General features: G+C 42.1%; 1 protein-coding gene across 1 annotated transcript in view; it reads left to right on the top strand.

Moving 5' to 3' along the window:
* LOC126212788 (uncharacterized) overlaps positions 1 to 27,036 on the top strand; it is a 344,572-nt gene that overhangs the window by 126,787 nt on the left and 190,749 nt on the right. The window contains exons 25-29 of the mRNA XM_049940191.1: positions 5,987 to 6,349; positions 11,735 to 11,913; positions 16,554 to 16,716; positions 19,277 to 19,561; positions 24,541 to 24,698. Coding sequence (XP_049796148.1) covers positions 5,987 to 6,349; positions 11,735 to 11,913; positions 16,554 to 16,716; positions 19,277 to 19,561; positions 24,541 to 24,698 — 1,148 coding nt within the window. The remainder of the gene's footprint in view (positions 1 to 5,986; positions 6,350 to 11,734; positions 11,914 to 16,553; positions 16,717 to 19,276; positions 19,562 to 24,540; positions 24,699 to 27,036) is intronic.

Genomic DNA, 27,036 nt, shown 5'->3' on the forward strand with positions numbered 1-27,036 from the left:
TTGGAATTTTCATGCACGATGTATTTTACAGGATAAGTGACTTTTACTCCCAGACATTTTTAATATTTCATATCGGTACTATTTACATGTGACAGTAATAAGAATATTTATTTGACAACATGCCCCCCGCCCCCCTCCCACCCCCCCTCCCCCCTCTGCCCTGAGTCCTTGCTGTAGCAGCCCCAGAGCTCCATCCCTGACACATATACAGAAAGTGTCACCGTAGCGTGTCCCGCATTTCATCATCCTAGTCAGGTAATTTATGGGTTGTCAGGATATACCTGGAATTACAAATGGTCATCATGGCAGAACTGTGCAGACAGAGCATGTGTATAAATAAGATGAAAAAGTGTTTAATAAACAATTGCTGCCCAGATACAAAGTGTCAGACACCTTTAGCAAAAGATGAGGTTAACCTAGCTTTTTAAATTCTCGTTGAGTTTGTATTGTGCGTCCTATAATAATGTTTAATATACCATATTTATTCAAATCTAAGGCCCACTTTTGTTTACCATATGCAGTATTAGAAATAGGGGTGCTCATGAAATTCGATGGTGCATTACATTAAGGTACAAATTTTAATCTGAAATTCACTGGCAGCATCATTGAAATTTAGGAATTGTTCCATACATCACAATACATGGTTTTAATTTTCACCTTCTTTACATTATTGTTGGTTTATTATTGCATAGCGTGTTCGGTTTAGGTGTCTCGAAATGGAAGGCAAGCAGATATGCTGCTACTTTCAGGTATAAAGTAACTCTTTATGCTGAAAAATATGGTAACATGAGGGTGGGATGGGAGTTCAGTGTAGCTGATAGTAATGTTTGCTTATGGAAGAAACAGATATTGGCATTATTTGCAACTACTGCTAGTAGAGAGAAATTCAGTGGCCCTCACAGGAAGACATTCTGATGTTGAAATAAAAGTTTTGGAATTCGTCCTTGAAAGGAAGAAGAATGAGCAACCTGTGACAAGGGACACCATAAGAAGTGAAACAAAAGAGATGGTTGCAGTTCTCAATATACCGAGGCAAGAGTTTAAGGCTATATACTATTATATACCACCTTATTTATTGTATGTTACAGCATGTTTTTGAGAATTATTGTCGCTGTTTGTGACATATTTTCTGTGCACTTTTTTTCTGTTGCTATTTTCACTCTGCGAACATCGTGTCATCTGCATTGGCACATTTACACGTAGGTCGAAAATGGATTTCGTAATTGTAGCGAGACAATAACAGTACCCAGTGTTGTTGGTTGTGTGTCGTCTTGTGAGGCAAGGAAGTGTGAGGGTTAAACAAGGAAACCTAGGGTTTGTGGTCAGTAATAAGGTAAATATTGGAGCCAAACAAAAAAAAAAACATGAAGTTTCTGGAGTGCAGAGGCTCTTTTTCCACCTGAAAGTAACGTTGCTGGACCAGAGTGAGAGATTTGGAGGCAAAAGCAATGGGTCGTTCAGAGCCTTCGGCATATCGGTGCGCTAGGACCGTGCCGAGGCTGTGCCGTGTGCCGTCAGTTGCCAAAACTGTGGCTTTTCCGGAGAGACCGTAGCTAAGCGAGGGGTGGAGAGAAGTTTGGATTTCAACATTTCAGAATCACGTTTGTCCATTCTTGCGTAACAAGGCACGCAACAGGTGAACCATCGTGGCTGCCCCTGGAGGAATTTACGGCAGTGGGCTATCTTCCCTAGCATTGACAATTGGAGGAACACAGCGATTTCATGCATTCATTCCCAAAAATTATTGGTGCAACACTTTTCAAGTGATGTGTAGGGTTGAGAAAAGGAGGTAACTACACCACGAACAAACTGACATTACAAGGCAGACTATGTCAACACTGCGTACAACAAAAATTAGTGGATTGGGTATATTTTAGAAAAAAGTGAAGAACGTAAGGAAGTGAAAGTAATTTTTCTTCATTCATGTGGACCAGCTACATCATTCTCCTACCCTACATATGCGGAAGTCCTGTCGATGTCAGTCGGGATGTTCTCACAAAAGTAAATCCGTGTACTCGGACTTGGAGAACATAAACTCTTGTTCAAAGTGGTCTAGGTCAAGCCTAATTGGCTTTTTTAAAACTTAATCTGTGAAGGTCCAAGGTAGTTTTTTAAGTAATTGGTTTCAACTCCAAACTCAATATTTCCTCGGGTTTGTGTTAGTTTATTTTTATATATAGTTGTTTAAAAATTATCATTAGTATGTGTTGTACTACGTTTAGCATTGTATAGATACCTATTATTCTGAAACAATTTTGTTTTTGTTCAAGCATCATGGACCAGAACTACTAAATCAATACTTACACCTTTTTCAGATCTTATTTAAATTTGTGGTTATAGGTCCCATTTTGAAAATTTTTGTTTTACCAATGAATGACTTATTAGTTTACATTGTATAAAAGTCAAGTATGCAATCAACTTAATTTAATTATGGTAGTTCTGATATTTTGTACTTACTGTTTGTCTTTCCATGTATTTACAACAGTACTAAGTATTTATCAAAATATTTTGAAAGTTTTAAATTGTGTACTTTTTGGGAAAACTTTGAATTAAAATGTTGCTGCACATCAAAGGTCTTTCAAAACTTTTTTTTTTTAATTTTCTTCTGGGTTCCTTCCAAAAGGAAAGTTGTCTTGAGTCATGATATAAAATTTAAACCAGAGATAGTTTGTAGCTCCCACAGTGATCAGTGATCACATTACCTTAGACATTCCTCGGCAGTCTGCTTCTGGAAGAAGTCAAAAGTTAAGAAAACTTTAATGGACTTTAATCTGGAGGAAGTCAGGAATCAGATGGCAATAACAAAAAATCAGCAGAATTCCTGAAAGCATCAGAATCTTCTAATGTAGATGAACTGGAGAACAGAAGACTACGAAGAAAACCAGCCTGGATAGAAAGTGGTGAGTTCTTGATCTTTTCAAAACTTACTGCTGGCGAACAAAAAGATCCAAACTGTTTTTCTGATGTATTACAGTGGAATGAGAAAGAAAATTGGATGCAAGCTATCAATGAAGAACTAGAATCACTAAAGAGAAACAATACTTGGGTGTTAGTTGAACATCCTATGAATGCGAAAGTATTACAAAATCGTTTGGTTCTACGTCAGGAAGTTTCAGCTGATGGGAACACTTGCTTCAAAGCCCGATTATTTGCTAAATGATATATTCAGCAAGCAGGAATAGATTATGAAGATACATTTAGTCCTGTTGCACATTATGAATCAGTAACAAAGTAAGAGCATATGGACTATCAGACCAATTGTGTGATTGGATTGAGGAGTTCCTAGATAACAGAACGCAGCATGTCATTCTCAATGGAGAGGAAGTCTACCGAAGTAAGAGTAATTTCAGGTGTGCCGCAGGGGAGTGTCGTAGGACCGTTGCTATTCACAATATACATAAATGACCTTGTGGATGACATCGGAAGTTCACTGAGGATTTTTGCGGATGAAGCTGTAGTACATCGAGAGGTTGTAACAATGGAAAATTGTACTGAAATGCAGGAGGATCTGCAGCGAATTGACGCATGGTGCAGGGAATGTCAATTGAATCTCAATGTAGACAAGTGTAATGTGCTGTGAATACATAGAAAGATAGATCCCTTATCATTTAGCTACAAAATAGCAGGTCAGCAACTGGAAGCAGTTAATTCCATAAATTATCTGGGAGTACGCATTAGGAGTGATTTAAAATGGAATGATCATATAAAGTTGATCGTCGGTAAAGCAGATGCCAGACTGAGATTCATTGGAAGAATCCTAAGGAAATGCAATCTGAAAACAAAGGAAGTAGGTTACAGTACGCTTGTTCGCCCACTGCTCGAATACTGCTCAGCAGTGTGGGATTCCTACCAGATAGGGTGGATGGAAGAGATAGAGAAGATCAGACGGAGAGCAGCGCGCTTCGTTACAGCATCATTTAGTAATCGCGAAAGCGTTACGGAGATGACAGATAAACTCCAGTGGAAGTCTCTGCAGGAGAGACGCTCAGTAGCTCGGTACGGGCTTTTGTTAAAGTTTCGAGAACATACCTTCACCAAAGAGTCGAGCAGTATATGGCTCCCCCCTACGTATATCTCGCAAAGAGACCGTAAGGATAAAATCGGAGGGATTAGAACCCACACAGAAGCATATCGACAATCCTTCTTTCCACGAACAATAAGAGACTGGAATAGAAGGGAGAACCGATAGAGGTACTCAGGGTACCCTCCGCACACACCGTCAGGTGGCTTGCAGAGTATGGATGTAGATGTAGACATTAAAGTTTTGCTAGCGGTAGCTGCTTAAAAAAAAAAAACTGGTGTTAAAACAATTTAATGTGAAGACGGCATTTTTGAATGTAATACTTCAAGATTAAGTATACATGGAACAACCACAAGGCTTTAAAGATAGTACGCATCGAGTGTGTCTCCTGAAACGGAGTCTCTATGGACTAAAACAAGCACCACGCTGCTGGAACAAACGGTTTATGGGAGTTATGGAGAAAGCAGGTCTTCGGAACAGTGCGGCAGATCCTTGTTTGTTTTATCGCAAATGCAATGAAAAAAGACTTTATGTAGCTATTTGCATTGATGACCGCCTAATTGTTGACAGTGACGAAGAAGAAATAACAGCATTTCTGAACACTTTACAATGTGAATTTGATATAACATTGGGAACTCTTGACAGTTTTCTTGGCATAAAAATAAAACAAAATGAAAATGGAGCAGTTATGATAAGCCAAGAAAAGTACACGAAAGAAATACTGGAAATATTTCGAATGGCAGAATCTAACATGAATTCAACTCCCATTGGATATGAAGAAAATGATCGGAATGAAACAGAAGCAATTTCGTCCTCCTTTCCCTATAGCGAGGCAATTGGATGTCTTATGTATCTCTCAATAGCAACTCGTCCAGACATAAGTTTTACCGTCAATAAAGCTGCTCGAGCTATGAGAAAACCAACTGCTTCAGACTGGAACCGAGTTAAACGCATATTTCAGTATCTGAAAGGTACATTAACTTATGGCATTAGCTGTGATAGAGAAGAAAATCTGAGAATTTACAGTATAGCTGATTTTGCTGGAGGCAAACAGACAAGACGTTCAAAAACTGGTATTGTGGTAAAGTACCATGGAGGGGCGATATCATGGACAAGTCAGTTGCAGAAGGTAGTGGCTACATCTACCACTGAAGCAGAAATCATTTCAGCAAGTGAAGGAGTCAAAGAATTAATTTGGTTACGTCGTTTACTAAGTGACTCGGTTGAAATGCCGGAACAACCTCCAACACTTTATATTGTCAATGTCAGTGCATTAAAATTGGCAAAAAACCCCGAATATCATCGTCTGTCAAAACACATAGAGGCTACGTTCGTGAAAGATTTCTGAATGGTGGAATTTTGGTAGAACATATAGATGGAAAAAACCAGTTAGCTGATCTGCTAACAAAGCCACTCGAGCGAGTTTGATTTTTGCTGCGTGCAGAGATTGGTGTGAAGGAAGTCAAACAGTAACTCTTTGTTTTCATATGACTGATTTATTTATCCTTTTGGAGGAAGTGTCGTAAAAAAGGAAAAATGTTTTTAGCATTCAATGTAGTATTCCTTGGTATTTTCATGAAGTATGTTTTGTGTATATAGGATCTCCTTGGAGTTTTATCAGTTTTGTGTCAAATCTGTATCCTAAAGAAATATACTGTTTTAAATGAAACTGTTTTCTTCAGACTTGATAATTTGCAACAGAGATAAAAAAATAAAATTTGATATTTTTCTTTAGTCTCTGCACCCATTATGAGTTCACCAAATTTTAGCAAAGCCTTAAATGGTGAGGTAAATTGGGTGTGTTGATTTGGCAAGGAGTGACTCATTCATTTTGACACCTTGTATTAATTTGTTTGTTTTGACCTCAGTTCCAAGTACCTCTCATACTTCCATTTGAATGTCTTCTTTTAAACAAGATAGAGCTTCTCAAATGTTTAATGATGGAACACTGTCTCTGTCACACAGAAACAGCGCTGCCACCGCAACTTCGACCGGTCTCCTCGTCTCCGATGCCGGCAGCACTGTCCGGGCTGCCCCAGACCCGTCCCACCCCGGCAGCAGCCACTTAGAGGGCAGCGTCCCGGTGTCGGACGCGACGGTGCCGACAGACTGTGCCGCTACTCCGAACTCTCCATCCGGTGGCACCGGCACCGGCCGCGTCGACGGTGCCGGCAGCGACGGGAGGGCGAGCACCGTGGGCGGTCCTGCCAGTGGAGCGGGCCAGAAGCGGTCCTCTGACGACACTGGCTCGGCGAGTATCGCCCGCAGCAAGCCACCGTTCCGATACGAGGAGCTAATTGCTATGGCCATACTGAAATCGCCGCACAGGTTGGTAACACTGCTGCAGGCTCGTGAATCCCTTCACGAAAATACGCTACACCGTCCTTCACACGTGCCTCTTTAGTTTGTCACTGCCCACGGTATATCGCACATTCCTGAAAATACATTTTACCGTCCTTAACAGGTGCCGGCATAGTTTGGCTCTACCCGTAGTATACTACACGTGTGGTAGATATTAACTGGTGTCGATTCGGTCGTCAGCCGTATGTTTGGTTGAAGTATTTTTCCTTTTGTGTCGCTTGTCAGTCATCCTTAGCATAACTGCTCTATTTAACACTGTCATCAACAACCGGGCTTTTAAACCTTAAAAATGGTTTTGTGAATTTAAAACTGGTAGAATGAATGGTCACAGGGAACGAAGACGTGAGCTTTCCTCAGTCGTGAGTGATAAGAGGGTGAACAAGATCAAAGAAATTATTCACAGAGACTGTCGATTGCCATTGGACAAGATGAACACTGTTTTCAGTGTACGGTAATTGTAGAAGCACAAGCAAAGATCACTAAAACACATTTTATTAGATGACCGGTTTCCGCAACTGCATATGTACACCCCACTACCGTGAAGATCACAACACATTGGAATGTCTGATGCAAAATTATTATGTACAAACACGAACATAACTACATGGTGCCAATTGCAAGTAGATAACACTTTTACATTTGTCGTGTCAGAGTATCACGATCTTTGTGGTAGTGTGATGTACGTATGTAATGTGAAGTGAATTGTAACACTGATTGTACAGGATGGGCGTACGGGCAGGCGGTGGGCGTTGTGGAATAATAGGGTAATTTTTAGAGAAAGGCTATTTATTGGCTAAAGCATGTTGAACGGGGCTACATAGGCCTAGGGAGGTGAGGGTGACCCAGATCTTATAATTTGGCGAACACTGTTCGCGAAGCTACCAAAAGTCGTCTGCCAAAACCTAAGTCCACAGTGCCGCAGCACCGGGAGAAGCGGGAGGTGTTCGATGCTACAGGGGCGCATCCGACTCGCGGGTGAGCAAGAATACGAGAGAGGGAGCCCGGCGACGGGCGGCCGGGTACGTTTGACGCACCACGCGGCTTCCTCCGCCCTGATTGGTCAGGACCGAGCAAACCGTGCGGGCGGCATGGAACTCTCCAGAGCGTTGCCTGCTGAGCGACGCCTGGGACGGCGTTACCTCGTCAGCAGAGGAGTGAGGCGCGTGTCCGAGGTGCCCTTCCTCGGTGCTGACTTCCTGTTACTAGACCGTGGGATGAAAGAATTTACAGGCAGCTAACACTGTCGGCCGTGGCTTGGCCGCAATGGAAAAATGAAGTTACCGTTTGGAGGCTCATATAATAAAGTAAAATCCCTTATTGTCTGGCTCATCCTTTACATGATGGATAATGTATTGTAAAACTTCAAAAATATGAGATCCAATGGGGGCTGCATAGCTCTGTCAAAACCGGTCATCCAATAAAATCCTCGTTTAGGGGTCTTAGATCGTGTCGGTTTCTTGAGCTATCGTTATATGGTTTCAGAAATGTCTACACTTCTCTTTCATTTAATCATTATTCACACACACAGTTTTCAAAAACTGTGTGTCAGATGAAGACCGAAACGGTTCACAGATCAACACAAAGTGAACAGTACTGCAGTTTTGTGGGAATTTCCCAAGTGCCTCGAACTGGAAGGTGAACAATTCCTCAACAGTATTGTGACTGGTGATGAAACGTGGGTGGCCCAGTACACCCCTGAGACGACACAATCAGTGCAATGACGACATCCTTTCCCACCGTCGGCAAAAAAATTTGGAACTATTGTTTCAGCTGAAAGAAGCATTGCGTCTGGCGTTTGGGAACACGTAGGGATTATCCTCATGTAACTGTTGCTCCGTGGCGAAACTGTGCTGCTGTGTGGTACTGGCAAACTCTCAAAAATATACAGAGGGTGATGGAGAACACAAGAAGAGGGATGTTAAGAGAGGGAATGTGCTTGTCGCACCCCACACTGCCGACATCAGGAAGCAACTCTCTGATTCATTACATTGGAACACAAACAACCACACCACTCACAGCTGTTGTCTGGCACCTTTGGTCAGTCATCTTTTCATCTCTCTGAAGTTGTTCGTGGGTGGAGAAGGATTTGTGCCAACAGTGAAACCGTAGAGTTCCGTCAACCGATGGGCCAAAGAGAGGGCAGGAGGGCTTTCTGATGAAGAAATCAGAAGGCTTCTCACTCAGCTCACAAAGTACATTGAGAATGTAGACCACTAAGTCAAATAATATTGTTTGAATTTCTAAATTTTCATAAATATGTTATCTGTTTAACTTTTAAGCACTTGAGGTCTCTTAATTTCTGGACATGCCTCATATTTTCCTTTATTTAACAAAAGCAGTTGATTATGTGGCCCATGCAATACTTGGTTAAGTTCAAACATTATGGGATTAGAAAACAAAGCACAGCAATGGTTCACTTGACAGCTGGAATTTACGAAGCAAAAAGGTTTTCACTTGACAGCTGGAATTTACGAAGCAAAAAGGTTTTCGTTCAGTGTCGCCAAACGGGAAGGAGGTTTGGATCTGACAGGGGTTAGATAAGAAGATGGGGGTTCTGTTGTGGGTGGATCCATTGCTTTTGTTGGTGTATATCAATGATCTGCCACTGAACATGGCACATGACTCAAATTTTTATCTTTGCATTTAGCACAAGTGTTACTGTGCAAGATGGCGGATGTGACGTAAATGATACTAGTTGAGAGGTCAGTTGGTAGCACCAGCACGTGACATTCAGAGGACAGATTGATGCTTAGTTGTAATAAACACAATGCATATAGTTTCAGATGTGGAAAGGTTGTAAAAGTGAAAGGGCGCAGAAGCAGAATGCTGCTGTGTTCACTGTAAGACTAATCTCCACTGTCTCTTGACGCTGAAACACAAAGGCTTCTTTACTTTTCTTCAGTCTGTTGCTTCGTACGGTGTTAGAATTTGGGGCAACTCCTTTCGCTCGCCAAAAATATTCTCGGCCCGGAAAGCGGTGGTTGTAAACGTGTGCCATGTCAGTTCACAGACATTTTGTGGGCTATTGTTTATGCATATTGGTATTCTAACTGTGGCATCCCTCTAAATACAGAGTGATGATGTTACAAACATTCTGGGATGATGGTGAAGGGTAAATGTGTCATTTTAAGGTAAGGGACCTCGGTCCAGAAACAACAGAGTCAAAAGTTACGACCAAAAATCGTTGAGATACCACTGAGGAGGTATGGTCGGTATTCGGTGATATGACAGGAACAATCATTCAGAGGGAAAAAATCTCTTCTATTGAACAACTGCTATGCGTAAACATTTGACCTTTCTTCCTGGGACACCACATGTTCTAGTGTCATTGGCATCAGAGTGTTTCTCACTTATGACTTTTGACTTGGTTGTTTCTGGACTAGGGTCCCTTACGTCAAATTGATACATTTAACTTTCTCCATCTCCCCTGAAAGTTTGACGCGTGTTCACAAAATCGCCCCTAATATACCCCAGTCGTGTTGTTCGCTAATGACGAGACGAGGCGCGGTTGTAAAATAACGGGACAGATGCTGTCACACAGTAAATACGCATGCCCCAAAGATGAACAACAAATAGCTGTGACATGTGAAGCCGCCTTAGATGAATGTGGCATCTCTGGTGTCTATAGACAAACCATTGTGTCTGTGGCCTTCATTTGTGTAAGAGCTGTTACTTTATTTTGCCAGAAAAATAAGTATAGTGATGGAGCAATGGATTGTTGAGAAGTTCCACATGAAACTTGGAAGAACTGCTACTGAAACCTATCTGTTAGTAAAACAAGTGTATAGTGAAAGCTGTTTATCATGTGCATCAGTTTTTGTGCGGTTCAAGTGCTTCCGAGACGACTGAGAAGAGTTGAAGATGACTCGTACCTGGGATGCCCCTCAACATCAAAAATGGATTAAAATATTGAAAAAGTACATAACTCGATTTGATCTGACTATCGGTTGAGTGTTTGATCGATTGCTGAAACAGCGGGAATTGACTGAGAATGTGTGAGGTATATTTTACACAACCAATTTAATGTGGGGAAAGTGTGTCTAAAGCTGGTGCCAAAAATTCTATGATGGAACAGAAAGCAGCTTGTGAAAACATTTGTACTGACACTTTGAATACTGCTGAAACTGATCCTAATTTCTTGGAATGTGTGATGAATCTCGATTTTTCACTTACGATCCAGAAACTGAGCACCTCCTGTACGTTGGCAGAGCCGAACTTCGCTGAGAACGAAAAAAGCTCAAATGAGGGAATGAAGATGCAGAGTGACACGTTTGTTTTCTCTGATATTCCTGGAATTGCATATCTTCACTGGCTTGCTGCAGGTCAAACTATTAACCAGCATTACTATCTTGAGGTTCTTTCTCAACTCTGTCAGAAAATAAGGAAAAAACAAACCAAATTGTGGAAGAACAAGTGACAGGTTCTGCGTCGAGACAAGGCGCTTGTAGCACATTATCTGTTAAGAGTTTCCCAGCAAAGTAGGTGACCCCAGTGTTAGATCACTCCCGTATTCACCTGACGTAGCAGCAAAAGAAAAAGCTGCACGTATCGTCGAGGATCTGACAGAGGAAAGCTTCCGGCACTGTTTCAATCGATGGAAAATTAGAATGGCCTGATTTATCGGTTGATTCAGGTGAAGGGCCCAAACAGAGAGGCCATCAGTCCCAGCGGATTAGGGAAGGATGGGGAAAGAAGTCCGCTGTGCCCTCTCACAGGAACCATCCCGGCATTTGCGCGATTTAGGGAAATCACGGAAAACCAAAATCGGAACACGGGTTTGAACAGTCGTCCTCCAAAATGTGAGCCTGTGTGCTAAACACAATGTCACCCTACTTGGTCGCTTGGAGCATTGTAGGGATAGAAGAGGGGAGTATATTGTATGTGACAATAACTAAATATGTTTGTTTTGAAATAAAATGTTTTAGTAATTGAGAACTTTTATCTGTGATATATTTTTTTATTCCTATATTCTCTCACAAATTTATTTGTCTATTATTAATTATATTATATATTTTGTAATTGACATTCTGTAAAATATATACTGATTTTTTTCCACAAACAAATAGCTATGGTTCAAATGTCTGCTCTGAATTTTACTTTTGTGAGTCGGCAGTTTTCTGACCGGTTTGAAATAGCGTGCACCGAGTTATCTACTGTGCCGACTGCTTCATCTCAGAGTAGAACTTAAACGTCCAGTTTCCTCAATTACTTGTCGGATGTATTGCAGTGTCTGTCTTCTACAATTTTTACCCTCTGTCGATTCCTCTCGTGTGGTGCCATCTTAAAACGTGCCCTACCGCCCCGTCCCTTTTCTCTTGAGTCCTTCGGTATGTTCTTTTGTCTGTCTGGCAGGAGAGCGACGCTGTCCGAGATCAAGGCCTACATCGCGAGCCGCTTCCCTTACTTCGAGCGCAGTGAGAAGAGGTGGCAGAAATCGGTGCACTGCAAACTGTTCTTCAGCGACTTCTTCGTCAAAGTGCCGCTGGCGATCAGGTACCGCAGGGGCAGACAGTGCAACCTCTGGATGCTCGGTGAGTCGAATCGCTGTCGGCGGGGTGGCGCCGCCTTCTCTTCCCTACACTGGTCCCTGATACAAAAATTAAACATTTTTAGGCTTTCAGCTGCATCAATTGGTTAAAATGCCACAAGTTTTGGACCGAACTTCCTTTGCCATTTTCAAGTGAAATGACTGCTGGCGGGTTGCTGGTACTCCCCTACATCCTATAGCTGCCAAGTGTGATGTAATTTTGTAGCGCAGAGAAATTCAAAGCCCCGCTGAAAAAAAGAAGAAAAGAAAAGAAAAGGTTGAAAATGTGGGAAGAAATGGTGAATAAAAAGGGGGTTTTAAAAACGTTAATGACCGTGAAAAAGGGAAAGAATGAAATGCAAATCGGAGTTTGAATTACAGAAAAACTATCGGACATCGTGATTCGGAAAAGCTGTTGTTGGGGTGGTCCTTGTGGAGTTTCTGAACAAAAGTCAAACCAATTTCCACTACAAAAATTATTTGCAAGAGAACAGAGAATAACAAAATGTGATTAACAGGGGGAAATGGTGTAGATAAGAGTACATTCATTACCATGTTAATATGTCTTCTCTCGTGCGGCGTTCAGGTCTTGTTCTCCAAAAATCTCCTGCTTCATTTCTGCATTAAACACTCGTAGCTGCTCCAAAATCTTGCAGTAAATTTCATCATCCAGGAATTACAAATGTCTACAAATTAAAACCATCTTGATATTGAATGCAATGTATTTTACAGCTGCTTCCATGCTCCAAATTTCATGCAAGCTGCCACAATACAATATGTCTGCACATCAATAAGTTTTTACGTCTTAATCAGACCGAGACTAACAAATAAGTTTTTACGTCTGAATCATACCAAGAGTAGCGAATAAGTGAAGTTAAGCTTCCGCTCTCTAGAGACAAAAGCGGGTAGAAAACAAAAAGAGTTACAATTTTTGTACCTTGATTTTCTTATAAATATTTTCTCTGCCGTCGAGCGCTCATACAGCTGTGACGGTATAATTTATATCTGAGGGAACGAGTGTAGCGCGGCGAAATTCAAAGTCCCGCTGCAATTTGTGCCTACTTTAGTGCCGTACGTGTACACGGGCATAAGTTGACTTTACATTTGATGCGCCCGATTCGGCCTCACTGATTGGTTGATGTTTTATAGCTGTATCTCCACAAAGGTCTGGGGACGAATTGTATATGATAACAGCACCGAGTTCTTAATTGCTGACGGAAGGCTGGTGCTCAACAATACTTTGCAAGAATGGTAAACACTCTCATCGCATCCTTTATGAGCAGGGTAACAAATGGCATTTTCTTGCGGGATAACTTCACTCCCCAGTTCGTACGAAAAACACCTAGGGTATTGTATGGATCCTTTGACTGACCTCCACCACCTTCCCCCCCCCCCCCCCCCCCTTCCCCTCTGCCCTTCTCCTGACCCGTCCCCTCCTTCTCCCCATAGAGCATGTGTGGGTGCTGGTTGTACCTCATAGTGATGTTAATAATGAACATCAGTTCTGAATGGAATGTAAGTTCAACCATACAATACCTAGTATGTGGCGAACGTCCCCAAAAGATTTGCTAAATATGAGACTGGTGCTTGATAATGTGACAATTCCATTCATATCAGTATAATTGTCCCTGTCACATCTCCACTACAATACTCTATTTTGATTCAATTTTATGTTATTTGTCATTAGATTGAAAACTTCCAGCAAAGAGAATCAGCATGTCACTGTTGATGGAGGGACATTTCAGACTTGAAGAACTTTGGCATACCCCAAGGGAGTGTTAAAGGATTGTTGCTTTTCACAGTAGCTGTGAATGGCCTGGTGCATTATGTAGGAAGCTCTGTGACGTTATTGGCCAATCGTCGGAAGAATTCTCAGAGAGTACAGTCCCTCCAGAAAGAAGGTAACTTACGAGGCCCACTAGTTTCTAGTGTTGCCGAACAGGGAGAGCACATTCCACGGGCTGTCGAAGAAGAGCCGGGTATTGGCACGAGACGAGGGGCCCCAGTGTGTGGTCATCTCAGAGTTCACTACAGAGGACACTTCACAATCAGCTCGTGTGCCCGTACCGTCTTCAAAGCGTGCAGTGCCCGATACCTGCCATTCGCCTGCCAGGAGAGAAGTTTTGTCGTGTTTTTTTTTTTTTTTTTTTTTTTTTTTTTTTTTTTTTTTTTTTTTTTTGCACGACCTTCCCGTCTGTTGTTTGTCTCTTCAGTTTTTGTTTAGAGGCAACATTTCGAAGAGATAGAATAACAAATTTCCACAATCAGCACATATGGACTGATCAAAATTCCCGTGCTACACTACAGGCTAGACATCAGCATTAGTTCAAGATTTGTGTGTGGACTGAAATTGTAGGTTACTGTGTCGTAGGGCCAGATGTTCTCCCAGCACATCTAACAGGTGCTGTCTGCGGGAACTTTATTCAGAACACCGTCAAAGATCTACAGGAAGACGTGCCCTCGCACATAAGAAGAGACGTGTGGTTCGTGCATGACGGAGCTCCGATACATTTCTGTCTTAGTGTTCAAGATACACTGGCTGGAATCAACCGTGACAAATGGCTAGATGGAGGAGGGCTAGTTCCGTGGTTTGCACATTCCCCCAATCTTAGTCCTTTGGATTATCATTTTGGAGGGGGTGGGGGGATGGGTGTACAGTAAACAACTGATCACTGTAGCAGATCCCCCCCACCAGATGCAGAAACTTGTCATCAATGTATTGACAGAGCAGCTGGATTCCTTACAGCAGCTATGTTCTACCCCTCCCCCCACTCTCTCTCAGTCCCCGCCTCCCCAATACCTCAATACCTGAGATGCCTTCAATATACCTAAAAATCTCAGACCCAGGACATATGCAACTTAATTTTATTATCTGTTATATTCCTTTGGTTATTAAGACTATAGTGAACTACTAGTTTGCCTTAAAACAGTGCTAGTTACAACATAACAGTAACTTCAGATTTTGGTATCATTGTCCGTGCGTAAATATATTCCTGATCGCTAAATTCTTCATTAAGTAGCTGTGAAAGCTACGGAATTACGACACTTGTACAAGCAATAATGAACAAATATTAACAGTTCCTGAACTCACTTAATTCCAGTGTAAATAACATCATTAGTTAAAACATTTTTACTCATATAGCATACCATATTTAGGCAAAGTAGCCAGTGTAATTCAGTAGAAATTATTGTTGTATCTGAAAGCCCATGTTAAAACAAATCTCCATCTGCTATTCAATTACTCACAAAGGTAAATCCTTAATCGTAAATTGTGAAAATCTGGTCAACAATAGTAGATTGATAACTTATGAAAGAGGCATGCTGCAAGCTGTTTTTGTTCAACCTGCAATGAGTCTGAACGGAGTAACACCTATGGTTGCCAATATGGGGACGTGAACTGCAGGCGATTTTCTACATATTACGACTCGGCAAATATCCCACATTATATCTAACTCTGCAGTTGCCGTGCAAAATGATCCTCTCTAGATATCAAAGTTTTGCTTCGTGTATCTGATTGCGTAGTGCCGTATCCTGTGTAGCAGTTATATGCACCGAGAAACATTAGTGCAGCATTCGTAGCCTCTGCTGATAATCGCGTGTTCTCTTCCATTTTCTCTAGTGTAAATGCTTGTTCACACATACAAGTGGAGAGTAGTGAATGCTGGTGAACTATCTGCTCATTTGCTTGTGTTTGCTTCCATTCAGTCCAGTGAAACTAGGCTTAAGGAGAAACTGAAGAGGAAATATAGTGCCACCTAACAACCTATAAGATGGGAACACAGGCTTTCTCATCGAATTGTATCGATGAAATCTTCCGTGGTCATCAGCTGAGCTTCGGTGTGGTGTTCTTGCAAACTTGCGGTGAGCTTCCTACTCGTCAGTTTCAGGTGAAGTGTCCAGTTTGTGTGCAAGTTGTTCCTTTATTAATGCTAGATGGTAGACTCTTGCACCGAGGACCAAATGTGTGGACCAGTCGTCTGCCTCTGGCGGAGATGTGGGGCGTCATACCTGACACATTTTAGCTAATCCCACATCCCCGTCGTCATACTCTGACTCTTTGATGAGCGAATCCCACAACCCATTAACACAGCTCGGCCTCTTTGTCTGTTTGAGAACCCAGTGTCAATAAAGGCCACACGTTTATTTTTCAACAGTAAATGGTATTGTGATGCACATGTAGCTTCTGAGGTTAGCCCGTCAGTGGTGCAGTGGCAATACCAGTGTATAATTATTTAGTCAGCCGGAACAGTTTTTCCGACTGAGGTCGGCACGGGATGTGGCGTTAGCAGAAATATGTAAGTAACACACTGTGAAGCTGGTGGAGGGAGCAGAAAGAATAGACTGGCAGCACCAGGACTTGACCCCTTCACCTTAACAGAGGTTTACTTACCAACATCTTCCAGAAGTACACAGTTGTCTCACCCCTTTGGCCAGCTGCTGTAAACAAATGAACTGTATGTGACCCTAACTCTGCCTGAAGGTGACAAGTAAGAAACTTGTCTAAACGTTTCAACAGCACTACGCCTCAGCTCGAGTGATAACGATGGTAAGCCGAGGAGATTTCGTCGACGATTGAGATTTTGTGTCCTGACGTGTGCTCGGCTGACCGGCCCACCAAAAGATTGCTACGTTTGCCTTTTGCAGACCCACGATACGAGAACATGTTCAGGAACGGCAACTTACAGCGATTCCGGCACGTGAAACAGCCCTCCTCCCGGAGTCGGGGTATCAGGAGCAGAGGTGGACGCGTTGGAGTTCGTGCCGTGCCATCCTGTGCGCCCCCACACTCTGCCAGATACGAGCACAGGTCAGTATCTTGCAAGGTGGCCGTATCCTCGGAGACCTCAGCTGTCACATCAAATTTTTGTTAATCTAAGAATGGTTAAAATTCTTTATACACTGACAGTCCAAAATGTTTTGAGACTGAATTAATATAAAATATGGAGAAAACTTAAAATGGTAGTTCTGATACTTCAGGTGTACTAATTTGTGCCCCACACTTGAGTACCACTCACAAAACATTCATATAAAAATGTGAAACTGTTAAAAAAGTTGTTCGTTGGCACGTTGTTAACTTGTGTGTTGCATTGGCTTGAATGTTGGTTAATTCATCAAACCATTGACCATTTATGTTATGTTCTGCACTTCATTGTTTTGTGATAGGTGTGTATCGATAACAAAAAGTCTTGTCTCACGGGATGATTTTTTTTTTTTCCAGAAAAGAATTGTTCGCAGTTTACTTTTCAGTGAAGTTGTGGTGGGCTGCTGAGTGTTTTCATTTTTGTTAGGGAGTTGAGGTGCATGGGATGGACTTTGCACACACTTTATTACCTTCAAAACATTCTGGCCTCGTGTGTCAGACCAGTTCCATTGTGGAAATTGATTCCACGATTCACAGTAACTTCTTTGAATCCAAATTTGTGTAACTACTCACACCTCTGCAAAGCACAGTCCCGAAAACTATTTCATTCTGCAGTCACGTGCACCCGTAGGGCTCGTCGTCTCGCCAGGATGGCGGACACTGACTTGCGGTCAAATTTGTCGCAAAGTCCTCTTCGTCCTTCCGGAATACAGTCGCTGCACTACTGTGAGATGTGGGAGGTCTACTCATTTCTCAGCACTGCATTTGGTCCGAGTTTCTGCAGTGCACGGGGTCCGTTACCTACCACATTTCTGTAGAGAGCACAGTTGCACAACATCCGCTTCGGAGTGCCCACACTATCGCATGCACAACTGTCATTTGTATGCCTTCTGATTTTGTAGAAGCGTGTAGTACCGTATTTACTCGAATATAAGCCACACTTTTTTCCGGTTTTTGTAATCCAAAAAACCGCCTGCAGCTTAGAATCGAGTGCAAAGTAAGCGGAAGTTCTGAAAAATGTTGGTAGGTGCCGCCACAACTCACTTCTGCCATCGAATATATGTAGCGCTACACAGGCAAAAACCTCTGCGTCAGTAAATAAATAAAAAAGAAAAGGCGGAAAACGAGCTTTTTTTCTCTGCCCCGAGTTTCGACCACTGCATTTTCATACATTATCCAACGAAGTAAATACAAATTTCGTATTGTTCATCTTCGGATGTAGCAGAATTTCAATGTACTACGAAAATCCGACTGGCAAGACTGTTTGGGATGTTAGTCAATATGGCCAACTCTACGTTCTGAATTTTTTCCTACCTGTGAGAAGAGATGGTTGCTAATAGGAACTTTTATGAATTGTGAATAACATGCAGTATTCTCTTCACCATAAGAATAATACGAATATAAACATTTGGCATGTATTCTTTCATGTTTGCTGCTATCTCATTTAAATCCTGTCTGCCTAATAAACTAGAGTGAGACAACACCAAACGCGGAAGAATATACATATCATGTCGTGTTTATATTCGTATTATTCTTATGCCTAATAGTGATACAGTCCAGATATGAAGCACGGCAATTGAATAGATTTTTAAATCTAAGATGACTCTAATTTCTGTGCAGAATGTAATGTACTACAGAGGCGTCTGCAAAGATTTTCAAATGGGGAAAAATTTTCACTAAACTCTCGTTCAGAACATGTTCTATCTTTCGCAGTCTATTATTTGGTTCTTGTTGATCACTATCAAAGAAAGCAGCTGTGTAAGTAACAACAAATAGCAGTCTCTTGCCATTGTTTCGCTTATGAGACAATTCCTCTCTCTTGTTTTTTAATTATAAGTGGCGGTAGCGCGCACAAAAGCAAGCCATGCCGCAAGCAGTGACAGGCCGTAAACACGCACTATCAGAATGTGACGAACAATGCACAACACAGTACAGTAATGCATTTTCAGCTTAGAGTGACATAAATGCCTATAACAAAGGGAACGGCACTTATCAGATCAAAGAAAAATAAGCAATCGATTCAAACCAGACGAAGCATGTGAAAAAGGAAAGGTACCCATATAAATATGGATGGAGCGCCTGACACATAGCAATGGCTACCTGGTAAAGCTTAACTGCTAACCTTAAGACTCGAACCAAACTACTGTAGCTGTATTGTCATTCATTCGACCTAAATTGTGTCTCGTATTACAACGGACCAACTTTGTTTTGATTTGGAGGTGCGGCCTAAAACTTTTCACTCCCCTTGAATTTTGCGTCTCAGATTTCAGGTGCGGCTTAGATTCGGGAAAATATTTTTCCCTTGATTTCGTGTCTCATTTTTCAGGTGCGGCTTAGATTCAAGTAAATACGGTATACGGTCCAGTAATGTATGACTTTGCTCGGTGGGTGAAAAAATTTCACTTTGTCTCTCTGTGGTGTTAGGGAGAACTTTTAACCCCTGACTGCTATCTTTGTTACACTGAAACTGCACCGCCACCGTGACCTCGGTGTCCGATGTTGACAGCACCGATCCGGCCACCCACCACTCGTCCCGATCTCGTGACGGCCGCTGCGAGGACGACTCTCTGACGTCAGACGCGGCGGCAACTCCGGGCGACGCAGCTGCTTCGACCTCTGCCAGCAGTGGCACCGATATCGACACTGGGGGAACCGCCGTGGGAAAGGCTGCCGATGGGGCGGGCGAGGAGCGGCACCCCAGTGTTGCCGGCTCAGCTGGCACTGCCGAAAAGAAGCCGCCGTTCTCGTACACGGAGCTCAGCGCTATGGCCATAGCAGACTCGCCACACAGGTTGGTACCGCTGCTCTCGTCAAAATACACTACACCACCCTCAATATACCTCACCGTAGTTTGGCATTCTGGCGGATTACCTTTGTAGTGAAGGATGTTTTGAAACTAGCTTCAGGTATCGCATACTTACATTCGTATGCAATCGTGACATCCGTTACTCTTCTTTTTTTCCCAGTTGATGCAAAAGTACAATCCCGAGGCCAAAACTGTGCCCCAAAACAAAAACGTGAGCTGTATTTTACATAACTGTTGTAAAATATCCTGTTAAAATGAGGTAGTTATCCACAAGTATCATTGCTTAAACCACTGGCTGCACCAAGCGTATTATTCTAATGTACAGTTTTTATGTTATAATGATATACAACATTCTTGTACTTAACACTTTTGATGTAGTTTTTTCAGGAGTGTCTTAATCGGATGTAGAAATATAAGAGTTTTCAATGTTCCTCCCCTTTTTTTTTTTACATTCTGATTCAATTTTGATGGGCATGCTTTTGTTTAAGTGCTTTTATGTCACAATCCAATATCCTTTGGAGTGAAAGTTATCACGGCCACATCCACCATTTTCATTGATACACAACATTCTTCCAGGACGGTCAAGTGTACAACTACAAATAGCTCGACAAGTAAACAGAAGAAAGAGATCTGTTGCTGTGGTAACGTGTCTCGTATGATGCACCACTTCGTTCCATTGATAACTTTACCTTGCCATAAATGTGGTACACAACCTTTTCTGAGGAAGGTCTTAACTTACATCTCTCCACTTGTTTCTGTTCTTTATCGGGCATTCTGTCGACTTGTTAGAGGACAGCGTAATTCTTTATTAGATCGGTGCACTGGATCTTCAGTACTCCTTGTAACCCCCTAACGTTCATGTTTCCCACACATGTGGACTAGTTCTCTAAATCTAGCAATTAATTAATTCCATCATACTATATGTTAACAACTCTGTTCTTTTGTAGAAAGTCCTCTTTTTTTTATGTAGTTCTTGCTGGACAGTGTCATGTTGGCACTGATTTTGTTAATATTTCTTTTCCCCTCGTTATACAGGTACATACTAAATTAATACTGTTTGTAAAGTTCTTATACAATTAGTGGCCACTGTCTTTGCTACCAGTATACCAGAAAGCAGGGGAACATATCAGTGCAGATAATTTGTTGTCAGAATCACAGTTTGGTTTCAGGAGAGGAGTAGCCACAAAAAAAGTCATTTTCTTCCTTTTGTATATTAGTTACGATAAGGATTTAATGGTAGGTTGAGGAGAGTATGAGCCATGTCCAGAAAGTAAGAATACTGAACCTCCGGCATCAAAAGGATTATTTATTTATTTTTGGTTTAGTTTGCAACACTGCATGTTAGGACAAGGTGTCAGCAGCATAAATCATGATCTTTTTTCTTAGTTTGTGCTGTGTTCAAATAAGTGTTTCATTCCAAATCTCGCTAGCTGTAAGCTGAGGAGTGTAATCCAGTTTCTTTCTGGAAAGGTAAATACACATTTCCAGCTGTTTAATGAAATGAGAACTATTTAGGGGATAGTGTGATAAAACATTGTGAGGCATTCAAAAGTGGTGTTGGGAGCTTAAAGCTGGTAAAATGAATGTTCACAGTGATCAAAGGGGTGGGTGTCCCTCAGTTCTGACTGATGAGATGCCGAACGAGATCAGAGAAATGATCGTTGGCATCTGTCAAACGATTTTGGACAATGTGGACACATTTCCAGAAATATCCACACCTCTTGTGCGTGAAGTAATTACTGAAACACTCAGTTTTCAAAAATTGTGTGCCATGTGAATACCAAAACAGCTCACAGATCAATACAAAATGAACATAATCACACGTTAGTGGGAATTTTTCGAGTGCTTTGAACTGGAAGGTGATCAATTCATTGACTCCACTGTGGTTGCCAACAGAACGTGGGTGGCTCCTTTACAATTGGTGAAAAAATTCAGAAATCACGGTTTCTGTTCAAAAAAGCACGCCCTCTGTCTTTCGGGACCGTATAAGGATTCTCCACTGGGAATCGCCACACAGCAACTGTAAGATTTATTTGCTGGAACATCATCAGCCTTCCTCTCATAGCTCTGATCTGGCACCTTCAGATTTAATTTTTTCACCTCTCCTAAGGTGTTAAGGAATTTTGGACTTGAGTTGCAACAATGATTTACAGCCTCCCCCTCAAACAATGAACTAAACGGAGGGTGGGAGGCTTTTTTGACTAAGATATCAGGAGGCTTCTCACTCAGCTCATAAAGTACATTGAGAATGAAGGAGACTAGTTAAAAAAAAACCAGTGTTTCATGTAGATCTGTGATTTTCTAAATTTTCGTAAATATGTCATCTATTAATTTTTAAACTCTTCAGGACTCTTCATTTCTGGACATACCACATATTTTCCTCGATTTAGCAAAGTTCGTGACACAAGTAATACTTGGTTAAGTTCAGAGATTACGGGATTAGAGAACAAAGCAGAGCAACGGTCCACTTCATATCTGGAATGTACGAAGCAAAAAACTATCCTTCGGTGTTGACAAACGGGAAAGAGATTTGGATCTGACTGGGTTCAGATAAGGGGTGATGGGGTGGGGGGTTCTGTTGTGGATTCATTGCTTTCCTTGGTGTATATCAATGATTTCCCAATAAATACGTCATGTGACTCAAAAATTTATTTCTTTGTAGATGGCACAAGTGTTACAGTGCAAGATGGGGATATGATGTAAATGATACTCTTGGAAAGGTCAATCAGTAGTGACAGCATGTGGCTTTCAGAGCAGATTGATGATTAGTTACAATGATGCATGTAGTTTGTGACGTGAAGCTCTTGCAAAAGTGGAAATTTTCTGTCCCAAGTTGATCAGTCAGTCAGTGAAATTGACCATTTCAATTTTTAGGACTTAGGGTAAATGGATAGCTTTCTTGGAAGTATCACATATCAGACCTTGTGCAGAAACTGAATGTTGCTATGTTCACTGTACGAATAATCTGCACTGGCATCAACACTGAAATACAAAGGCTTCTTCACTTTGGCTCTCTCATTTTGTTATAATTTGGGTGAGCTTTCTGCACCCACTAAGAATATTCTCAGCCTGAAAAAGAACAGTCACACAGATCAGCAGTGTCAGTTCACGAATTACGTGCAGGCCACTGTAGACGTGTCTCAGATTGATAAGTATGCAACCCGTATCCGTGTGTACTCCATCATGGGGTTTGTTGCTGACAACTCATTTAGCAAAAACTGTGACATTCAGTCAGTCAGTGAAAAACAGAGGGGTAACTCTTCCATAAATGCTCTCCAGAAAGGTTTATAGCAACAAAAACAATCAATTTTTGACAAGGTAATTTGATTAGATAGAAAAAAAATCTAATCACCGAGCAGTGGCAGAACACACATAAAAGAGGGTTGTAATTAGAAAAGCTTTAGGAGCCAGTGGCTCCTCCTGCAGGCAGAAGGGTTGAAGGGAAAGGATGAGAGGTGAAGGAAAAGAACTGGAGAGGTCTAGGAAAAGGGGTAGATTTCGGGAAAGCCACCCAGAACCGTAGGTCGGGAGGGACTTATCGGAGAGGATAAGAAGGAAAGACAGATCGTCAGGGACTGCATAAGATGAGATTTGAAAACCTGAGAGTTTAAAGGTGGAAGACAGGATAATATGCAAGTCGACAATTAGTCTTTCCTTCTTGTTCTCTCCGGTAAGTCTCTCCTGACCCACAATTCTGGGTGACTTTCCCGATATCTACACCTTTTCCTAGACCTCTCCAGTTCTTTTCCTTCACCCATCATCCTTTCCCTTCAATACTTCTGCCTGAAGGAGCCACTGGCTCCGAAAGCTCACCTAATTACGACCTTTTTTTACGCGTACGATCTGCCGCTGCTTGGTGAGTAGACTTTTTTATCTATCCAGTTAAATTATTTCTCTAAAAAGGTCTGCACTATTCAGCAGTTTCATTTTTCAATAGGCATCCAGCGGATCTGGAAAATATTCTTAGTATACATAAACAGATTGAAAGGTTTGATTGAGGCCATCCCTTATATTCTGTACGGGACTTCCTTGTTGTAGTTGAGAACTTTTCTCTGAATCTGGTGTTCATTCGTATACTCTCCTCGTAGGTTATTTTCAATTTTTGTATCAGTCTTCTGAGTGTTTGGAAGTGGCTCACACCAGATTCCTCTCCTGTGCTAACCTCTACATTGCAGAATAGCAGCCGCACCCGTCACCTTCATTTTTTCATCGACATTTTCTTACCTCTGTCTTCTCGTACAGTTTTTACCCTCTACAGCCCCCTCTAGTACCACGGAAGTTATTCCTCAGTGTCTTAACACATGTCCATTATCTTTTGTGTTCTTCTTCTTCTTCTTCTTCTTCTTCTTCTCCTCCTTCTCAGTGTCTTCCATATGTTCCTTTCTTTGCCGATTCTGCAGAGAACCTCCTCGTTCCTTATCTTATCAATCAGTCTCCTTTTCAACATCCTTTTGTAGCGACACATCCCAAATGCTTTAGTTCGCTTCATTTTCAGCTTTCCCGTATGCCAGAATCACTTCTATACAATCCTGTTCTTTACAAGTACGTTGTCACGTATTTCATCCTCAAATTTAAGGCCTATGTTTGATACTAGTAGAGTCCTTCTAGCCAGGAGAGGAGTCCTCTTTGCCGGTGCTAAAATGACCGTTCTGTCGTCCTCGCTTTGTCCTCTGTGTGTTATACGGCTTCTGCGGTATCGGGAAGTCACAAATTCGTCGTTCCCCAATGTTACAAATAAATAAAGTTAGGCAGTGCAATACTGACGACAGCGCTTCTCGCCAGCCTAAAAGCCGGGAAACTTACAAAACGGCAATTTAATTCACTAACTGAACAAAGTTAATAGCGGTAACGTGAACTGACTCTTAGCCATAGTAAATGCGGCAATAAGTGCTCTCCATCCCTAGATCCAGCCCGGGGTCTTCTTTGAATTTCTGGACTGAGCTGTACTTTTGTCTGTCCGGCAGGAGGGCGAAGCTGTCGGAGATCTTCGCCTACGTCACGAGCCGTTTCCCCTACTACGAGCTCGGCAAGGAGGTCTGGCAGAGAGCGTTGAGCGTCAACCTGTCGCGCAGCAAGTGCTTCGTCAACGTGTGGCACGGGAGCAGCACCTACTGGATGCTCAGTGAGTACCTCGGACGTGATGTTACCTCCTTACCTCTCCCTACACTCATCGCCGGTAAAAGAGACGAAAGGTTCTCGGGCCTCCGGACACGTCGTGCGGTTAAAATGTCCCGAGCTTTTGACTGCTCCTCGGCCACTGTCGAGTGTAGCGAGCACTGGCGGCCTGCCGGTTCGCCCTTACGTACTGTGGCCGCAGGCCGCGATGTCCCTTGTGCCCACCGTAGTGCCGTATGTGGTCTTACGTCGATTCTGCGTTCGACGGATCCGATTCGATCTCGCCGATCGGCTGTCGTTTTATGACTGTATTTGCACAGTGGTGCATTTCTGACCTAAAGCTATCACCGAATTTTTCCAGTCGGACATCGTCACTCTTCTCTGATCTCATTATAGATACTGACAGCAATGGAAACTTACACCGTGGACACCTTCACCAAACATTATGAGACTATTCTCCAGTGTTTCTGTGTCTGAACTATTTGTTGATTAGATTTATTAAATTTTAATCCTTGTGCATGCTTATTGTAGTGGTTAATAGAAAAGAAAAAAAGAGAAGAAAAGAAAAGGTTGAATATGTGGGAAGAAATGGTGAATAAAAAAGGGTTTTAAAATCGTAAATGCCCGTGAAAAAGGGAAAGAATGAAATGCAAATCGGACTTCGTGATTCGGAAAAGATATTGTGGGGGTGGTCCTTGTGGCATTTCTGAGCAAAAGTCACACCAATTTCCACTACAAAATTATTTGAAAGAGAAATGAGAATAACAAAATGTGATTAACAGGGGGAAATGGCGTAGATAAGAGTTCATCCTTTACCACGTTAATATGTCTTCTCGCATGCGGTGTCCAGGTCTTGTTCTCCAACAATCTCCTGCTTCATTTCTGTGTGAAAAGTCGTTGCTGCTCCGAAATCTTGCAGTAAATTTCATCGTAAAGGAATTACTAATGTATACAAATTAAAACCATCTTGATATTGAATGCAGTGTATTTTACATTGCTGCTTCCATCCTCCAAATTTCTTACAAGCTTCCACAATACTATATGTCTGCACACCAGTAAGTTTTTACGTCTTAATCAGACCGAGACTAACGAATAAGTTTTTACGTCTGAATCATACCAAGACTAGCGAATAAGTGAAGTTAAGCTTCCGCTCTCTAGAGACAATAGCAGGTAGAAAACAAAAAGGGTTACAAATTTTAGTACTTTCATTTTCTTATATATTTTCTCTGCCGCCGAGCGCTCATACAGCTGTGACGGTATAATTTATATCTGAGGGAATGAGTGTAGCACGGCGAAATTCAAAGTCCCACTACATTATTTTCAGTATGATAAAGGGAAAAGCTTATCTGCAGATGAAGAATGGTGTAAGTAGCTGGTGGCTTTTGGGTATGTGCGACGTTACTACAACTTATTCCCATCTTTTGGGCTTCGAGAAAGGACAAATCGTTGGCCCGAGGAACACGGGAACCTCGTACTGATACGCTGCACAGACTGCCGAGTTCAGTGAAATGATTGCAGAACGAGTGGTGACGAGATGGGCTCGAGACAACATTGTGGCAGGGAAAGTAGGCACGGTTCTTTCGAGGAGGACTACACCTCGGTGAGTAGAGGAATGACAACAGCTGAAATATGTGCAGAGGTTACAGGCAGAGCGTCACCGTGAACAGTCGCGAACAGTTTACTGGAAGCTAGGATGAGATTGAGTTGCTGACTTACACAGTGTAGAAACAGTAAAATGTGGGACTAACAAGCATTCTGTGTTGTTCAGTGGCGAGTCTCACTTCTGTCTGTGGGGCTCAGTCTGTCCGTAGACGATCTGGCGAAAGGTCGCAGTCGCAGAAAGCAGTAATTCTCGAGACTCGTCCCATTGTGTGGGAAGCTACTGTATCTGCTAACAGGGCCGATTTCATTATTGTTGAAGGGAGGCTGATTTTTGGCAGTACGATTGTCATATACTTCGTGACCAGGGTAATAAATGGCAAGATAATGCAAAACCCCACACTGCAGTTCTCATCAGGAATGCCTGGACAGATTTACGAATCCTTGACTGGCTTGCCTGGTCCTCTGACTTGTCACTCACAGAACAGGTCTGGGATGCGGGCCAAACTTCATGTGCATGTTGTTCGTGAACATCATTTCTGAAAGGGATGAAAGTTTAATCATTTAGCGCGTTTTGTGGTGAAAATCTCCAGAAAGTTTGATAAATGAGGATCTGGTCCTTCATAGTTAACACATTCCATTTTATTGTGTAAGCGTCCCTATTACATTTCAACTTCCGTGTATTATTTTCATTCAAATACTTTATTATGTTATTTTACATTAGATTGAAGAGTCCTGGCAAGCAG

This window comes from Schistocerca nitens, chromosome 11 (assembly GCF_023898315.1).
Source record: "Schistocerca nitens isolate TAMUIC-IGC-003100 chromosome 11, iqSchNite1.1, whole genome shotgun sequence".
NCBI classification, from domain to species: Eukaryota; Metazoa; Arthropoda; class Insecta; order Orthoptera; family Acrididae; genus Schistocerca; species Schistocerca nitens.